The following is a 17,081-nucleotide window of genomic DNA, read 5'->3' on the forward strand; positions in this document are numbered from 1 at the left end:
TGAATATCTAACACTGGGTACTACATTAATACCCTGATCTTCATAAGAAATGTGCCTGTAGTAAGTGGTCCTAAGACTTTAAGGCCTTATTGTTATATCTGCATAGTTTAGGCCTTAATATTACTTTTATCAATCTGATAAGTAAGTTTGACCATATTTTTATGTGTTTAAGAGCTGTTTAACATTCTTTTGGTAACCTGTCTATTCATATCCTTTGCCTATTTTTCTATAGGATTTTTGTTGGGTTTATTGATTTATAGAGGTCTTGTACAGAACAGAGAACTTATCCCTTAGTCCAGCGGTGCCCAACCTTTTTGGCACCAGGGACCGATTTCGTGGAAGACAATTTTTCCACGGACATTGTGGGGGATGGTTCAGGTAGTAATGTGAGCGATGGGGAGGGCAGATGAAGCTTCGCTCGCTTGCCGCCACTCAACTCCTGCTGTGCGGCCTGTTTCCTAACAGGCGGTGGACTGGGGCTGGGGGACGGGGAGGGACAGGGGGACGGGGGGGGGGGGGGGGGGGGTGGGGGACGGGGGGGGGACGGGGGGCGGGGGACGGGGGTCTGTAATTTAAGATTTTTCAGTTTGTCACTTATCTTTTGACTTTTCTCATATGGCTTTTGCTGTGCAGATTTTTATCTTTATTTAGTAAAATTTATTAATCTTTTCTTTAATGGCTCCTGGATCTTTGTCACACTTAGGCCTTCTCCATTTCAACACTGTGTGTCTAATACATGTGTGTCTAATATATATATTTTTATATATGTATACAAATAATAGTACAATATAAATATATGCAACCTATACATATGTAATGTATACATATGTATATATATATATGTATATGTTTGTATGCATGAACCATATATATGCATATATATATATATTTACTTATGAATGTATGTTTTAAAATTCCCATGATTTCTCACTGGAATTTTCAAGTTTCAGTTTTCACTTTTAAAGTTTGGTCCATCTGGAACTTATCTTGATTCAAAATAATAAATTAGAATATTCATCTTCTTTATTTTTTAATACCTGGATATTCTGTTCTCCTAACACAAGTTATCACTTACTGAATAATATCTCTTACCCCACTGATTTGACATGCTAAGTTCTATCATATACCAAATTATATTTCTCACCATCCCTATTCTAATTATTATAGCTTTTTAATACATTTTAGTATCTCATCACTGTTCTTTTTTCCTCAGAGTTTTTCTTGCCGTTTCTGCTTTCTAAATTTTTCTACATAAACTTTATTTTTTAAGAATTTATTTTATTTTTGGCTGCGTTGGGTCTTCGTTGCTGCGTGCGGGCTTTCTCTAGTTGTCTAAATCTTTTTTTTTTTTTTTTTTTTTTTGCGGTACGTGGGCCTCTCACTGTTGTGGCCTCTCCCATTGCGGAGCACAGGCTCCGGACGCGCAGGCTCAGCGGCCATGGCTCACAGGCCCAGCCGCTCCGCGGCATGTGGGATCTTCCCGGACCGGGGCACGAACCCGTGTCCCCTGCATCGGCAGGCGGACTCTCAACCACTGAACCACCAGGGAAGCCACAGTTGTCTAAATCTTTTTAAAGCCATCTGCCTCCCTGCCTCCCACTGCCCTTTATTTCTACATTTTATTTGTTGAAACTGAATCAGTTGTCCTATGGAGTTTCCCGCCATCAGGATCTTGTCAATTACACCCCCACGGTGTTGTTTAACATGTTCATCTGTCCTTATTTTAGGAAGAATACCCCGTAGGAGATTAAGTATTCTATTCTTTTTTCATCTATTTCTCAGCGACGTTTCAGTTTTTCTTTAGTGTATACCTTCCTTGTTTCTTTATGAGCATATTTCTAGGATTTTTAATGATATAACCTCTAAGAAGAGCAGTTTGGCAACATTGATCAAAATTACGAGTACATGTGTCTTGTGACCTAGCAACTTAACTTCTAGGAATTTATCCTGCAGAGATAATTGCACACCTGTGAAATGATGTATTTCTGAAATTACTCATTGCCTCATTATTTGTAATAGCAAAAGATTGCAATAATCTAAATTCCCATTGGTAGGAGACTAATTAAGTAAATTATAACATGCCCATGCAGTGAAATGCTTTGAAGTTGGTAAAAGAAAAAATTAGGAAGTTCTTTATGTAATGATGGGAAATATTTTCCAAGATATGTTGCTAAATGAAAAAATGAAGTTGCAAACCAGCGTGTGTATATTATGTTCCGTAAGAAAATGGGAAATACATATACTGAATATACATAAGATATTTCTGGAAGATAACAATGGTTGGTTCCACCAGGAGAAATTGGCTGACTAAGGGACCAGACAGTGTGGGAAAGAGAATCTCCACTCTATGCCTCTTCATACCTTTTGAGTTTGTACTCTGTGAATGTTTTACCTATTTAATTTTTTTGGCTTAAAAAATTTAAGTATTGTAATGTATTATATAATAGGTTAAGGTCCCAATTAACAAACGTTATGTTTAAAGCCTGTTGTAGCATTATTTGGCACACAGAATTCAAGCAGAGTCAGTCTTGTAGAGGGAATTCCTGCCCAACACGGACAGCATGGCACAGTAAAATTAGCAAGGAATTTGAAGCCTTCAGGCAAAAGTTCAGATCCCTTTTCTATTCCTTAGTAAACTTATGAACATGGTAAAAATATCTTAAACTTACTAGGTTTCAGTTTCTTAATCTGCAAAACGGGGTTACCTTCACCTACCTTCCAGCTTGTTATGAGGATTAGCAATAATTTGTATTACGTCCAGATGGCTGATCCATTATGTTATTATTCCAGCTCTAGAATTCCATGAATTAATTGGCCCCTGGGGAGAAAATTGAGGTCAAGGATATACTTTATGGGAATAATTTTCCTTTTCATTTTGAAACTTAAATATTCCTATCATAGTCTTGAAGTTTATTAGCTTGAACCTAGTCTTCAAGCTCCCAACCAGTCATATGTAGACTCTCAAGCAATCCTAGAAGTGAGAAATCAGGCAACATATCCCATTCTATTTGGTGGCCTCCCATGCACTTGTCTCAAGTTGAGCTTTGCCTCTCATTGTTTTTCTCACTGGGACTGTAAAACTGTATGTTTAAAATTATAGTTCTAAAGCTCTGTTGTAGTGTAAAACCTACGAGGCTCAGGATGTCCATCATTCAGTCATTCTTTGCAAGGCCAATGATGTGAATTTTTAAAAAAAACTAAGTCGAGAGAGCGATTTCATTTTATTCCAATTTACTTATAGACTAAGTCTCATCTGCAAGATAGACTCTGACACATATCTTGGAGTCATAAAAATATACTCTGAAATTTCTCTGACACAGCTAGCTTTAACTTTCGACAATGCTTAAGACATGTAAGAGGCAGCCCACAAGTTAACAACGCGAAAAGCCAGTATCCTTGCCTGCGTTTCACCAGCCTCTTCTGGATCCTTCAGTAGTTAACTCAGAGGAAGAGAGCTGCGCCCTAACAGGTCAGGGCAGTAAGCGCTGGTGCTCACGATATAAGACCCGTGAGAAATCCTTCCCATCCTACCTGTCCAGTAATGGGAAAAGCCTTAAGGTGCTATGCAAGGAGCTTGATGGGGACCATTTCCTATCAGTGAGGACTATTAAACTTGGAAGACATTCAGAAGAAACAAATTAAGCCTATATCTCTACAGAGCTCTGAAAAGAAGAGAGGTTGATTACCATTTGGAGTAGTTTAACTCTGCCTTGTGGAGAAGTACACTGGCTCCTTTTACTTTTATTTATTTTTTTGTCTATACAACATTTACATTGGCTGATTTCCTTGATTCATCTTTCTACACACTTCCTAAAGCTGCTACTATAGTGTAAATATTTTTCTGAAAATCACAGGGAAGTGTACCAGAATACTTTCATAGAGCCCTTTATATCTACATACTTACGTTCTACTTGTTTGCCCACACTCAGCGATAAAAACTACAAGTTGCTTTTTCAGTCATTCACAGTGATGAACAGGAAGAGGAAACCAAAGTACTGTTAGAAATCCCCTATTACAGTGTGGCAGGTTTATAAATAGAGTTAACAGGTGGATATTTTCAAGCAGCATTAATACAATGTTAGTCAATATCAGGAAAATTTTGTACTTTAAGTTTATAAGAGTTTAAAAAACAAAGTAGTGAAATTATTTTTTGACATGTTCTTTCTTGCTTTCACTTTTCCCACAGTCTGTAGTCCAGCAAGAGACCATTTAAAAAGGAATGTATGTAACTTAATTTCCACAGGGTACAGAAAGTATGAGCCATGAGGATTTTGTATTTTTTCTTTTAAAGAAAGAGACACTTAATTTAGGTTGGTGTTTTGTATCAGTTGGAGAGTTCCTTCTGTCAGTTTCTAGTGTTTCTAGCACAAGGTGAAGAGAAAAGAATTCCAAGGCAAAATCATAATTTTTTTTCCAGATTTCTTAAATAGGATGCGTTTTAAAAATATGAGATATTGTGACCTCTCAAAACAGTGAAGCAACTGTATGAAATCTTAAGTAACAAAGCAGCCTATGAATGTTCTAATCTTCAGCCTGGCACACAATAGATGCTCAGTAAGGAGTAGGTTGAAGCATATGAAGTTGCTGATATCTGACCACTTTGACTTACAAAAATGGCAATTTCACAGGATTCGATATAATACTAATATCCTTCATTATTCACCTTGGTGTCAGAATCCCATGAGCCTAAACTGTCTTACTAAAAGAGCAAGCAGATCTTGGTAATGTTATAGTTATTAGCCAAGATAAGGAAGTGTATTTGTGTAGCCTTAACAGACACTGAGGCAAAGTGAACCTATGCATTTCGCCTCAGGAGAGTTTAGATGTCCCCAAACCCTCACACACAATCTTATAAAACAAGGCAAGAGGGTAAAGCTAAAGGAGCAAAATAACAACAGCCATGAGGGCAGCACTATAGTGGGGAGAGACAGAGAATCTGAAAAGGAAAGAAAGAAGGAGAAAGAAAGAGAGAGAGGGAGGGAGGGAGGCAGGGAGGAAGGAAGGGAGGGAGGGAGGGAAGAAGGAGAAACAGAAACACTGTAATTATAACCCAAATATAATTTAATAAAAATGCAAATATAAATACCTAGTATCTGGGATACTTTGGTGTGTCTGGCCAGGAGCCTAACCACTACTGTCCTCTATTAGGATATCATCACATTACGGTAGTGTATTTACACTTCTGACTGTAATTATCAAGACAAGTTTAAAACTGGCTTTGAGTGCTCTCAAAGTCTTTCTGTGAGAATTTTTTCTTTAGGTTGGTGCACCAAATAACTTCTCTGGATTTTTTACCTCATTTCGCAGCCTTTCAGGGTGTACTCAAGTGTTAGTGAATGACTGCAAGATGAGTCAGGCTACCACTCCCTCCACTGGCAAAATAATTGAGAAGCAACCTTACATCTGGGTATTTTTAGATTTTTAGGGACACATCCAACTTTTAAAAACTTTATTACACAAGCAACATTTTAATATTGAAAAATTAGAAAATCGAATATTTTTGAAGCTCTGAATAAAAAGCTGAATATCTCTTTGAACAATGTAGACCTAACACATGAAGGAAAATACCCCAAAGGTGTCTCTTGTGTCACCCTGTTCTCCTCTACATCCCTAGGAACTAGTTGTCAAGGATAAATATTAATTGTATGAGTGAATAAAATTCTGTATTCATATTTGAAGTTTTGGGCTTTTTTTTAAACATCCATAGTAGCTCATTAAATATCCTTTGTGTACAAGAAGATGTTCCGTATAAATGACTTCCCTTCCTCATGTATAAAATGAGGGGCTGGACAAGGTGTTTCCAGCAGAAACGTACAATCTTGTAAACAGCTAAACCTTCAGGCCAGGGAAGAAAGCAAGCAGAGGGATTTCTTAAAACATTAATGGGTAAGCTAAGACCATTAATGTATGGCTTAGTTCCAAAATGGCCTTGGGCCATGCATGACCTTGATAGATGATGACTTTTTAACCTGTCTCTCTGAAACTGTTCACTGAATTTTGCCTAAGGGCTTGTGTGTCACTTGTTTAGCTTTCCCAACAGCACATTCCAAAGGAAGTCTCTCACTGGCCAGTAGGAAGTCTCCCCAAGTTGTGCCAAGCAGAATCATTCATTACCATTTAATGGAGAGCCCAAATCATAGTTCCAGGAGGGCTAAGGACCTGCCAGCTCACTGGTTCTTGCTGGCATTGACTTTGTTTTCCTCAGTAGTCACCAGCAGTAACCAAATGCCTTTGGAATTCCAAAAGGAGCCTCCTTATCAGTTGAGATCTCTCAAAGAAAGTATGTTTTTAAAAAGAGACGCGTTTTGTGAGGCCCATGCTACTAATTTTCTGTTTTTGATTCAAACACTTGTACTATGGTCAGGAATCAATGTTACTGAAGACTAAATCTGTTTAGCCTACTTCTAGCTCTGTACTTTCAAATATGGTAACCGCTAGCCAGATGTGGCTGTTTAAATTAATTAAAATTCAATAAAAGTAAAATTCTTGTTCCTCAGTTGCATTAGTCACATTACAAAACCCAATAGTTACTAGTGTCAAATGACTACCTTATGGACAAGGACACATACGTACTATTTTTATCATCGCAGAGAGTTCTGTTGGACCACACTTCTCTAACTTTCCGAAGGATACAGAGTAATCAAGTATTTTGGATTTTAATTTTAGAATTTCTTATGGCCTAAGGTAGGAAAACTTTTGGCCAGAGGTTTATTTATCCAGCATTTATTTATTGAGTCAAAACAATTTCCCAAGAGGCTATTTTTGTTGTGAAATATTCTTGAAGGTTTATAGCCCCTATCTCCTACAAGATAGATGACGTGGCCCAGGGAGGTTATTGGGAAAACTCAAAAACTCCTTGGAAGCCTTCAGTACTTCCAAAGAAAGGCAAGCTTCTCAGTTACTGTTCATCTTCATTCCAATTAGCCTGAGGACTATATATTAATTATATTAATATATACCAAAGCACTTTATAAATTCTGGGAAGTCTTGGCACCATAGCTTCCTTTGATTATTTCTCCACATTTCTAGGACTAGTTAGTCCCTAAATGAGCAGCCCGCCATAGACTCTTCCAGCCCTAATCTACCTCTTGGATGCATGCAAAATACTCAAGAACTTTAAACATATAGCAGAGTCAGCTCAGCACTGGCTGCTATATGATCAGTAATTCCAAGCCACAGAATTCTACCAAATCACTTTGGGATACCACTGGTACAATACTAATTCAACCACTAATTAAGGAATATTCAGTGATTAAGAAAAGGCTAATATTGCAGTTCTTTCCTATTCTGATTATTGAGGTATCCCATGAAAATAAACTTTTTTTTTTTTGCGGTACGTGGGCCTCTCACCGTTGTGGCCTCTCCCGTTGCGGAGCACAGGCTCGGGACGGGCAGGCTCAGCGACCATGGCTCACGGGCCCAGCCGCTCCGCGGCATGTGGGATCTTCCCGGACCGGGGCATGAACCCGTGTCCCCGGCATCGGCAGGCAGACTGTCAACCACTGTGCCACCAGGGAAGCCCTAAACCTTTTTTAAAAGAAAATTTTCTAACTTTGATTTAAAAAATTAAAGGAAAATTATTTTTTAAAAGGTTATAGTCTTGATTTTAATCCAAATATAAAATGAACAGATGTCAAAGATTTTATTTAGCTCATTAATTAGTGAGAGATCCAGTAAGATGTTACAAACGATTCACGAGAGACTCCAGAAAGCAGATGAATACGTAAGTCTGTCAGGAATACTGAAATATGTTTGCTTAATAGGTGCAAAACTGGTCAATATCCACAGGACAATAATCAGTTGCATCCCACCATCCATGTACACTGTGCATTTTTGTAGCCATTTGCATCACTATCAATTCTCTGCAATTTAGAGAATTGTAAAATTGTCCAAAGACTATGAAGGGCCCAAACCTGTAGTCAGATAACTTGGAAGGGTATTTCTAGGTAATGTACAGTTTTTCCTTGAAGACGCCCAGTAATCATCTTGGTCCATTTCCGAGCCTTTTATAATTGTTTTAGGGTAGAAATCTTTATAGGTTACTCTCTCCCTAGTTCTGCTTCTTTGACTTACCTGGACATTTTCTCCTTGTTTGAGAGATACTCGATGAGCTTTCTTTTTTGCTTGATTCAATAGAACAGGAAAAAGAACCTAAAGATGTACCTTATTGAAAACTCTTAAGTTGAGAGACTATTGAAAAGGGTCACAGTGGGCTGAATAGCTGAAGGGAGAAGCAAAAGAAAGAAAAAGACGAGCAGATTAATTCATTTACATCAGAATTTCATAGATGTTGCAATTACAGAATTAAACCTCTTTGTTTCTCTTATTTCCTTGTTTCTGACCTCTTGGCTTTAAGACACATCTCAATTTCATAACACCTTTTTTAGGACAAAGAACATTTTAAAAGGAAAAAAATGTACACTTCTTTTTAAAAATAGCACAATGGAATATATTTATTCATACCATAGCGTATTATTCCCTTAATAATCAGAGTTTAAATCTAAGTCTTCTTATCGTTCTTCTGAATTACACTGGGCCATCATTTATCATGCATATGACGTTATACTTTTCATAATGTATTTTCTGATCAAAACTCTTTAGTGCTGTTGTGATTGAAAATGTACTCTTAAGGCATTTCAAAGAATAGTGATGTGTTCTCTACACTTCCACTTGATTCTTTGATTAATCCACCCCCATGTACTTATACAGCTAATTTTGAAAGTTAACAGCAAGCTTTTTTGTTGTTGTTGTTTTTGTTTTTTTTTCGGTACATGGGCCTCTCACTGTTGTGGCCTCTCCAGTTGCGGAGCACAGGCTCCGGGCGCGCAGGCCCAGCGGCCATGGCTCACGGGCTTAGCCGCTCCGCGGCATGTGGGATCTTCCCGAACCGGGGCACGAACCCGTGTCCCCAGCATCGGCAGGCGGACTCTCAACCACTGCGCCACCAGGGAAGTCCAACAGCAAGCTTTTGACAGCTTAGCACCTGAACAATAGTTGTTTACAAAGCATGCATAGGTAATTCACCTTTTCTTGCTTTGAAAACACTATGATTTATCCTGAGAAATCTGGCAAGTTCTTCTGCCTTTAATTGTACTGCTTGGGATCCAACAGACAGTTCTTTGTATATATCCCAAGGACAAAAGATTTATCTGCTAGTGCAAGTTAACTCTTGCACATGTCTTCTGTTCTTGGGTGCTTTAGAAAAAAATTTGCTTTTTGTTTTACAAGAAAAATCAGTTGGTTCATTTCTCTAGTGATGCATGCTTGCATCACTTACAGTAGGTTACATTCTCCTTTCTGTTCTCGTCCCTGTATGTGGTCCTCTTTCCTTTAAGTACTGCCATCATAGTATGGTCCTGATAATTCTAGATCCAAGTTGAAGCAAAAAACTTAATTATGGGAGCCGGCATCAGTGGAAATAAGTCAGCTGAGAGAATAAGGAGAGACAAATAGCCTAAAGTTCACACTTTTCCAGGCTATGACACTTACACAGGCAATGGGAACAGTCACACAATTTGCCTCTCTGTCTGAGGGCCAGCTGGACATTGATTATAAGACTTACTCCAATTTCAGAAAAGGTAAAATTGGGGGTGGGGATGAACACCGTGCATGTTACAGTTGAGGAAATTTGCTAAATTATAGGTTGCTTAAATACATATTGTTTCACAAGGTAATGATTTCTTTTTCTTGTATGTGACAAGTTCTTTGAAAAAATTCCCAGCTTCATTGCTGCTGATCTAGGTTAACACTTTCTCTTAATAAATCAGGAAACACAGACCTGGAAACTTCAACTTGTTTCAAATTTCATCAAGTGAGCTACTGCTAGCCAAAATTAGAGTAGTGATTTCCAAACACTCAGTGCCTACCCATGAGGGAAAAAACAAACAAACAAACAAACAAAACCTTCATGAATTCAAATATATCCACTTTAAATGACTGTCTTATTTTCATGTTGAAACATTCACTCTTTTATGTGGTTGATGTGTTCAATCTTTCATGTGATTGATGTGTGAGTCATTATTCTTGTTAATTTTTTTGGCCCCCATCCCAATATATTTACTTGGTAAAATAAAAATTTAGCAACCCTATATCGGGTTCCCTCAGTTAAAACATTACTAGTCCTTTACATGCAAAAATCTGAGAATTAATAGGCCAGAGGGCTTTAAGACAGTGTTCTTTGCATTAGGCATTTCTCCTTAGTTATTTCCCATGCCTGTTGCTTGCTGAAGAAAGGACCTTCTTCAGCTTTTCATCTCACCTTCTAAAGAGCACCTCCCTTGTTTTCTCAACTCAAAATTATGAAACCGTTTTTTTAAAATTTCAAATAATTGGGTTATCTGAAAAGAAATGTTTCATATATGAATAATCAGCCTCTCCATAAATAAGACTAATTACTAAGGAAGTTAAAAAAAACTATATTTTTTTATTGTTCTAGCTTTAGTTCTGTGATTCCTCATACCTCGATTACCAGAAGATTTAGTTCTCCGACCTGTTTCAATGAAGTGTTTTCTGAAGCAGGATACTCACATACACGTGCCCATAACCTACCTTACTACTGGCAATGGGAGAAGAATTGCAAGAATGAATGTGGTTTATTCACAGCTCAGCTGCCTTTGCCTTTTCTAGCACAACAGCACAGTCTCCTACTAGTCTGGTACTGCAGCCACTTGCTTTTACGTAAAGGCATTTTATTCAGTAACTTGAAAGTAATGAATCTACAAAGTAATGCTCCATGTGAGAGTAACGTATTTTAGAATGCGTTGATTATTATGATTAATGGTGGGGCCCTGGCATTTTGTAGATGAATGTTAATACAGTAACATTTGGGTATCACCTTTTGCAGTTTTTCAAGGTGGTATACCTGTTTGTTAATGCATCCCATGTCCAGCCATTGCATTATGCCGACATTGGTGACAGTGCCACTTTGTCAGGCTGGAAAGACAGTCTCATACTCAATAAGGAAACACTTTATCAAGGGAATAAAAAATGGAAATGAGCTACTACCTGTGGGCTCAAATTAAATTAGCCTGGAGAATTTAGAAGCAGCAGCCCCTCCTAATGCAGTTGTGTGGGCCTTTATATCTCATGCTGTATTCATTCAACAAATATTTATTGGGCACCTACTACGTGTAATGCATTACGTATCCGAAGATATAAAAGATGAATGCAGGGGCTTCCCTGGTGGCACAGTGGTTAAGAATCCGCCTGCCAATGCAGGGGACACGGGTTTGAGCCCTGGTCCGGGAAGATCCCACATGCAGTGGAGCAACTAGGCCCGTGCACCACAACTACTGAGCCCGTGCTCTAGAGCCCATGAGCCACAACTACTGAGCCCACGTGCCACAACTACTGAGCCCGCACTCCTAGAGCCCCTGCTCCGAAACAAGAGAAGCCACCGCAATGAGAAGCCTGTGCACCACAACGAAGAGTAGCCCCCGCTCGCCACAACTAGAGAAAGCCTGTGCACAGCAACAAAGACCCAATGCAGCCAAAAATAAATAAATTAATTTTTTTAAAAAAAGATGGATGCACTTCCATTTGTGCCTTCAAAAAGCTTAGGAGACGAGATGACACATGTACGGAATTATCTGTAATAGAAGGCAACAGTAGTACATGCTATTGGAGAGGTAGAGATAAAATATGCCAAGATTTCAAAAAAGGGGGAAATAGTTGTTTTAACTGAAGACCTAGGAGGGTATTCATAAAAGAAAAGGAAGTGGAGCAGAACCTTGAGGAGTGGTTAGAATTTGAACATATGGAACCAGGTTGAAGCAGTTCCAGCAAGAAAACTTCACAGGCCGGCAACAGGAGAGAGAAATTCTGGGATATGTATTGCATAGGGGATTCTGGCTAGAACTGCAGCATCCAGGAAGGAGAGTAGTGGGTAGAAAGAAATGCTGGAACACAGTGCAGTGGGTTATGTTCAAGATTTGGGGCTTTAGTCTCCAGGCATAAGGGCAAGCCTAAGGTTTTGTAAATATAAGAATATCTGTTCATAAGAGCACATCAAGACAGTTCATCTGGAGGATATGCAAATGTTGGATTTCAGAGAACGGCTGAGAGTCATTGATGGAGTCCTTGGGAATGCATCAAGAGGAAGAACTGCCACCATGACCATGGCAATGGCCACGGACGATGGCTAGGAGAAGTGTCAGGGATGCGGTATGGAATAAGGGTTGACGTTCATTGAACATAAGGGGAAAAGAGATGGGGAAGAGTCAAACACTTTGATGTTTTAAGGAAATAAAAAAGAGTGGGTGTGATTGATAAGGCAAAGATTCTTATTTGAGCCACCTTGAATTTAAAGTGCTGGCAAGAGTAAAAGACTAAATATCGCAAGAACAGTTTGCAATGCACGTCGGAAATGAAGATAAAAATAAAGCCGGAGCTAGAATTTTACTTATTTGGGAACAGTATGAATAGGGATAATAGTTGAAGCACCTTTTTGTTTTGACAGAAGTTCACAGGAGCAGCAGTAAGAAGAGCATTACAGAGGAGAGGGCCAGGCATAGGTCCGTGGAGGATGCCTGTGCTTAGAAGGGGAAAAGGAAGTCTTCCCCTCTCCTCTGAAAAAAACAAAACGAAAAAACACTCATGGACTTCCCTGGTGGCGCAATGGTTAAGAATCCGCCTGCCAGTGCAGGGGACACGGGTTCGAGCCCTGGTCCGGGAAGATCCCACCTGCCACGGAGCAGCTAAGCCCGTGCACCACAACTACTGAGCCTGTGCTCTAGAGGCCGTGAGCCACGAATAGTGAACCTGCATGCCACAACTACTGAAGCCCGCACGCCTAGAGCCCGTGCTCCACAACGAGAAAAGCCACTGCAATGAGAAGCCCGCGCACCGCAACAAAGAGTAGCCCCCGCTCACCGCAACTAGAGAAAGCCTACGTGCAGCAACGAAGACCCAACGCAGCCAAAATTAAATAAATAAATAAATATTAAAAAAAAAACCCACACACACTCATAAGGAGGAGTCTGGGGTGGCAGAGGTGAAGGGGGCCAGGGCCAGGGGTGGAGTAGGTGGGATCAAAAAGGCTGCATCAGACTGGCAGAGGTCATTTTGCTTGCACATGGTAAATCTTGCCTTTGAAAGAAGGAAAGATCACTTAACCATAGATCAAATGTGCACTTCCAGAGCAGAGTTCTTTAAATCTTTATTAAGGAGTTTCCCAATATGACTCAGTGTCCTGCTGCTTGCTACCCTGGGAAGAGTCCTGTCTCACAAACATACGGGTGTTCTTTCCAGGAATCCTCTAGAAGCTTGAAGAGACGTGAGTGGTTTTAACATCTCTTTCCCCCAGTAAGGCAATGTTGCAGAACTGTGGGTCCATCAAACACTTCTTCTTTCTGCATTGGACCATCTGCTGTAGACCAGGTGTTCCTAACCCGAGGCCAGCAAAATCCTGGCCAGTGAATGTAATGTTCTGTTCCACATGTGTGCATTTCTTGAGGAGATGATTTACCCTTCACCTGATTCTTAAAAGCATCTCTTTTCTTAAAAAGATAAGAGCCACTGTAACGGATCATGCCCTGCTGCACAATGATGTAAGTGCCCTAAAGACAAGAGCCTGTCCTTATACATTTTGGTATCTTCATGATACCTCTATCAGTTTTGGCTGAGTGAATGGGAAATGGTGCTACATTCCATGGGCCAACAGGAATCATAAAATACTCATTTTGACTCTATAGTCTCTTGCTTGAATTAGCAAGTATACAAACCTAGAAAACATTTTTTAATGATAATGTCCTTTATGAGTATAACCTGTAGCTTAAAATGAGTGCTTCAGACACACACACTATCTCCTTTATTTCTTTAATAATTGTGCAGTGTAGGGATTGGTATCTTCATTTCATGAGTGGTGCCAAGACTGAAAGAATGCACATGACTTGTCACAGGTCATACATCATATGCCAGCTATTATTATTATCTCATGGTACATACATAAATAAAAATGCCTACAAACACAATAGGCTTGGCCTTACTTTCTGAGACACTTATTGGTTGGCAATAGGTTTTTGTTTTATATGAATGAAACCTTTTTATTAGCTTAAAGTGTAACCCTCATGTTAAATGCAGTGTTTTTGCAATAGTTGTGTTATTGAATGACAGATACTGCTATCATACAGTGAGTTTAATTTCTTGGTCTTGTACTAGATAACGTTAAATGAAAGCAATGGGTCTTTGCTTGGTAGAGTGAAGATGGCACGTCAGATAGCAGTATAGCGTCATGATGAAGAGCAGGGGCTTTTGAACCAGACTTGGATTTCAGAGTTCCCCTAAACACTATTACATCTTAAGTATTAAATACCGGATATGTTTTAAGTTCTCTTTCAACTTAGAAGAGCACGTGCTATATTTCTTCCATCTGAAACTAGAGAGAGAGAGAAAACTCATATCTTCCACTTCACTTTCCCTGGAGAGGACAGAGGAAGAGAGAATGTCACAGCAGCCTCCCATCAATGGCCTAAGCCAGCGGACCAGCAGGACAGCTGTGCTCTGGCATCTGGCTTCTGTCCCGATGCTGCCTGCACTGCAGACTCTGTTCTGCAGCAACATACTTCATCTCCCGCCAGGAGCTATTCTCAGCCTCCTCACAGCGTGGATTGTGAGAGTTCATATTTACATATAGGCTGAGCTTTACCTTCCTAAACAAGCAAGAATTATTTAAACCTTAATACAAAAGTGGGGTCAGGATACAGGGGGACTTGGAACTTCTCAGACAAAAAACTGATACCTGAAACTGAACCCGAAAATGTGAAGGACTTGCAAGGTGATCAGGCAAAGTTTTCTGAAATTGGAATCAGAAATATTACAGGGCTGATTGGGACATTCTGACTCAAAAACCTGTAGGAAACACACTGCTCTTAGGTTAAACATGTGTGCACTCTGTTAACTGAGTAGTGGAGACTGTTGATGCTTCATACTAACAAAATACAATTTTCCAAATGTGTTTGCTCAATATCATTTTACCTGGGTTGTTTTTGAATTTTATTTTATTTTTATATAGCAGGTTCTTATTAGTTTTCCATTTTATACATATTAGTGTATACATGTCAATCCCAATCTCCCAATTCATCCCACCACCACCACCCCCACCCCAGCCACTTTCCCCCCTTGATGTCCATACGTTTGTTCTCTACATCTGTGTCTCTAGTTCTGCCTTGCAAACCGGTTCATCTGTACTATTTTCTAGGCTCCACATATATGTGTTAATATATGATATTTGTTTTTCTCTTTCTGACTTGCTTCACTCTGTATGACAGTCTTTAGATCCATCCACGTCTCAACAAATGACTCAGTTTCGTTCCTTTTTATGGCTGAGTAATATTCCATTGTATATATGTACCACATCTTCTTTATCCATTCGTCTGCCGATGGACACTTAGGTTGCTTCCACGACCTGGCTATTGTAAATAGTGTCGCAATGAACACTGTGGTTCATGTATCTTCTTGAATTATGGTTTTCTCTGGGTATATGCCCAGTAGTGGGATTGCTGGGTCATATGGTAATTCTATTTTTAGTTTTTTAAGGAACCTCTGTACTGTTCTCCATAGTGGCTGTATCAATTTACATTCCCACCAACAGTGCAAGAGGGTTCTCTTTTCTCCACACCCTCTCCAGCATTTGTTGTTTGTAGATTTTCTGATGATGCCCATTTACCTGTTGTTTTAATGATGGTTTTTTTTTTAAAAGATCAAGAACAAGGAAGCTGCTTCACTGTTTGAATCGGCAGTTTACCTTTCAGATGCCTAGAGTGACAAAGCGTGAGAATGTGAGGAAAGAGGGAATCCTGTCCCCAATGTGTGCCAGTCAGACCGTTTGTGGGGAGACAGAGTGTGTGGAATGCTGGTGTGCCAAAAGGCAGGAATATTATTCTGAGATATCTGGGCACTGACACTGCTTTCTCTTCCCGAGAGAACACGGTTCAAGTACAAGATGAGCTTGATATTTAGAAACAGTCGTTTAAATAAAATCACTGGAGTATTGGTGCAAGCTGAAATGGTCATGTAAGTCTAAGAATGAAAGGACATTGTTGTAAGAGGGAGACGTCTCCCTGCACAGAGATGGTCACTGAGGGCAGCAGCCTGATAGGGAACAAATAAATAAGGAAAACCACACAAGGATGTGCCGAATCTGCTTTTTCTCTGAGTTACCACTTCCTGTGGGTTCTGCAGCCTGGGCTGAATAAACTGGGGCTCCTGGCAAATGTGTGTTTGATCTCTCCCCACTAGTTGGTAACCCAGTTGCATGGTACATTAATTTCATAAATTGTAGTAAATGGGTAAAGGGGCATTTTCAAATGCCTAACTTCACTAATTCCTCTTAAACCCTGTGAATACCTTTTGGTTTTCATCTTAATTGTCCTGTACCTGTGTAGTTTAGTGTACACTAGAGTGAATTGTTTCAAAGTCATGACTGAAATATGCATGATGAAGCTATGCAAATTGATAAATTAGCCTCACCAAACATTGTTGAATATATATCTATATATACTCAGCCCCATGAGGGTGAGACCAGGGCTATCTTGTTCTTGGGAGTATCCTCAGGACTTAGCAGTGTTATTCGCTCATTTGACTATTAATTGACTTAATAGGATCTTCCAACAAATCCTTTAATGGGCTTTTTTGTTTATAGAGACACTAACATTCCATATGTTTAAAAACTTTTGGTTTACTTACAACTTTGCCATGAAATTATTTTTTTTACCTTTCACTCCCTTTCTCTGAGGTAATTAATAATTAATATGTAAAATATTGTTCTCCAGGCTTGAAACTATTCCAACATGGCTTTCCTTGGACTCTTCTCTTTGCTGGTTCTGCAAAGTTTGGCATTAGGGACCACTTTCACTGATGAAACCATTGCTGAGTTGTCAGTGAATATGTATAACCATCTTCGAGCCACTGGAGAAGATGAAAATATTCTCTTCTCTCCACTGAGTGTCACCCTTGCAATGGGAATGATGGAACTTGGGGCCCAAGGGTCTACCCTGAAAGAAATCCGTCATTCAATGGGATATGATAGCCTGAAAAATGGTAAGTGTGCTTAGATTTAATTTCTCAAGATGGTTTGACATTAA

The 17,081-nt window shown here is 39.5% G+C and overlaps 1 protein-coding gene across 2 annotated transcripts in view; it reads left to right on the forward strand.

Annotated features, from left to right (window-relative positions):
- SERPINI1 (serpin family I member 1) overlaps positions 1-17,081 on the forward strand; it is a 68,516-nt gene that overhangs the window by 23,703 nt on the left and 27,732 nt on the right. For both annotated transcript variants that reach the window (XM_032630663.1, XM_032630664.1), the window contains exon 2: positions 16,770-17,037. In XM_032630663.1, coding sequence (XP_032486554.1) covers positions 16,788-17,037 — 250 coding nt within the window. In that variant the 5' untranslated portion in view covers positions 16,770-16,787. The remainder of the gene's footprint in view (positions 1-16,769; positions 17,038-17,081) is intronic.

Source organism: Phocoena sinus, chromosome 4, assembly GCF_008692025.1.
Source record: "Phocoena sinus isolate mPhoSin1 chromosome 4, mPhoSin1.pri, whole genome shotgun sequence".
Classification (NCBI taxonomy): domain Eukaryota; kingdom Metazoa; phylum Chordata; class Mammalia; order Artiodactyla; family Phocoenidae; genus Phocoena; species Phocoena sinus.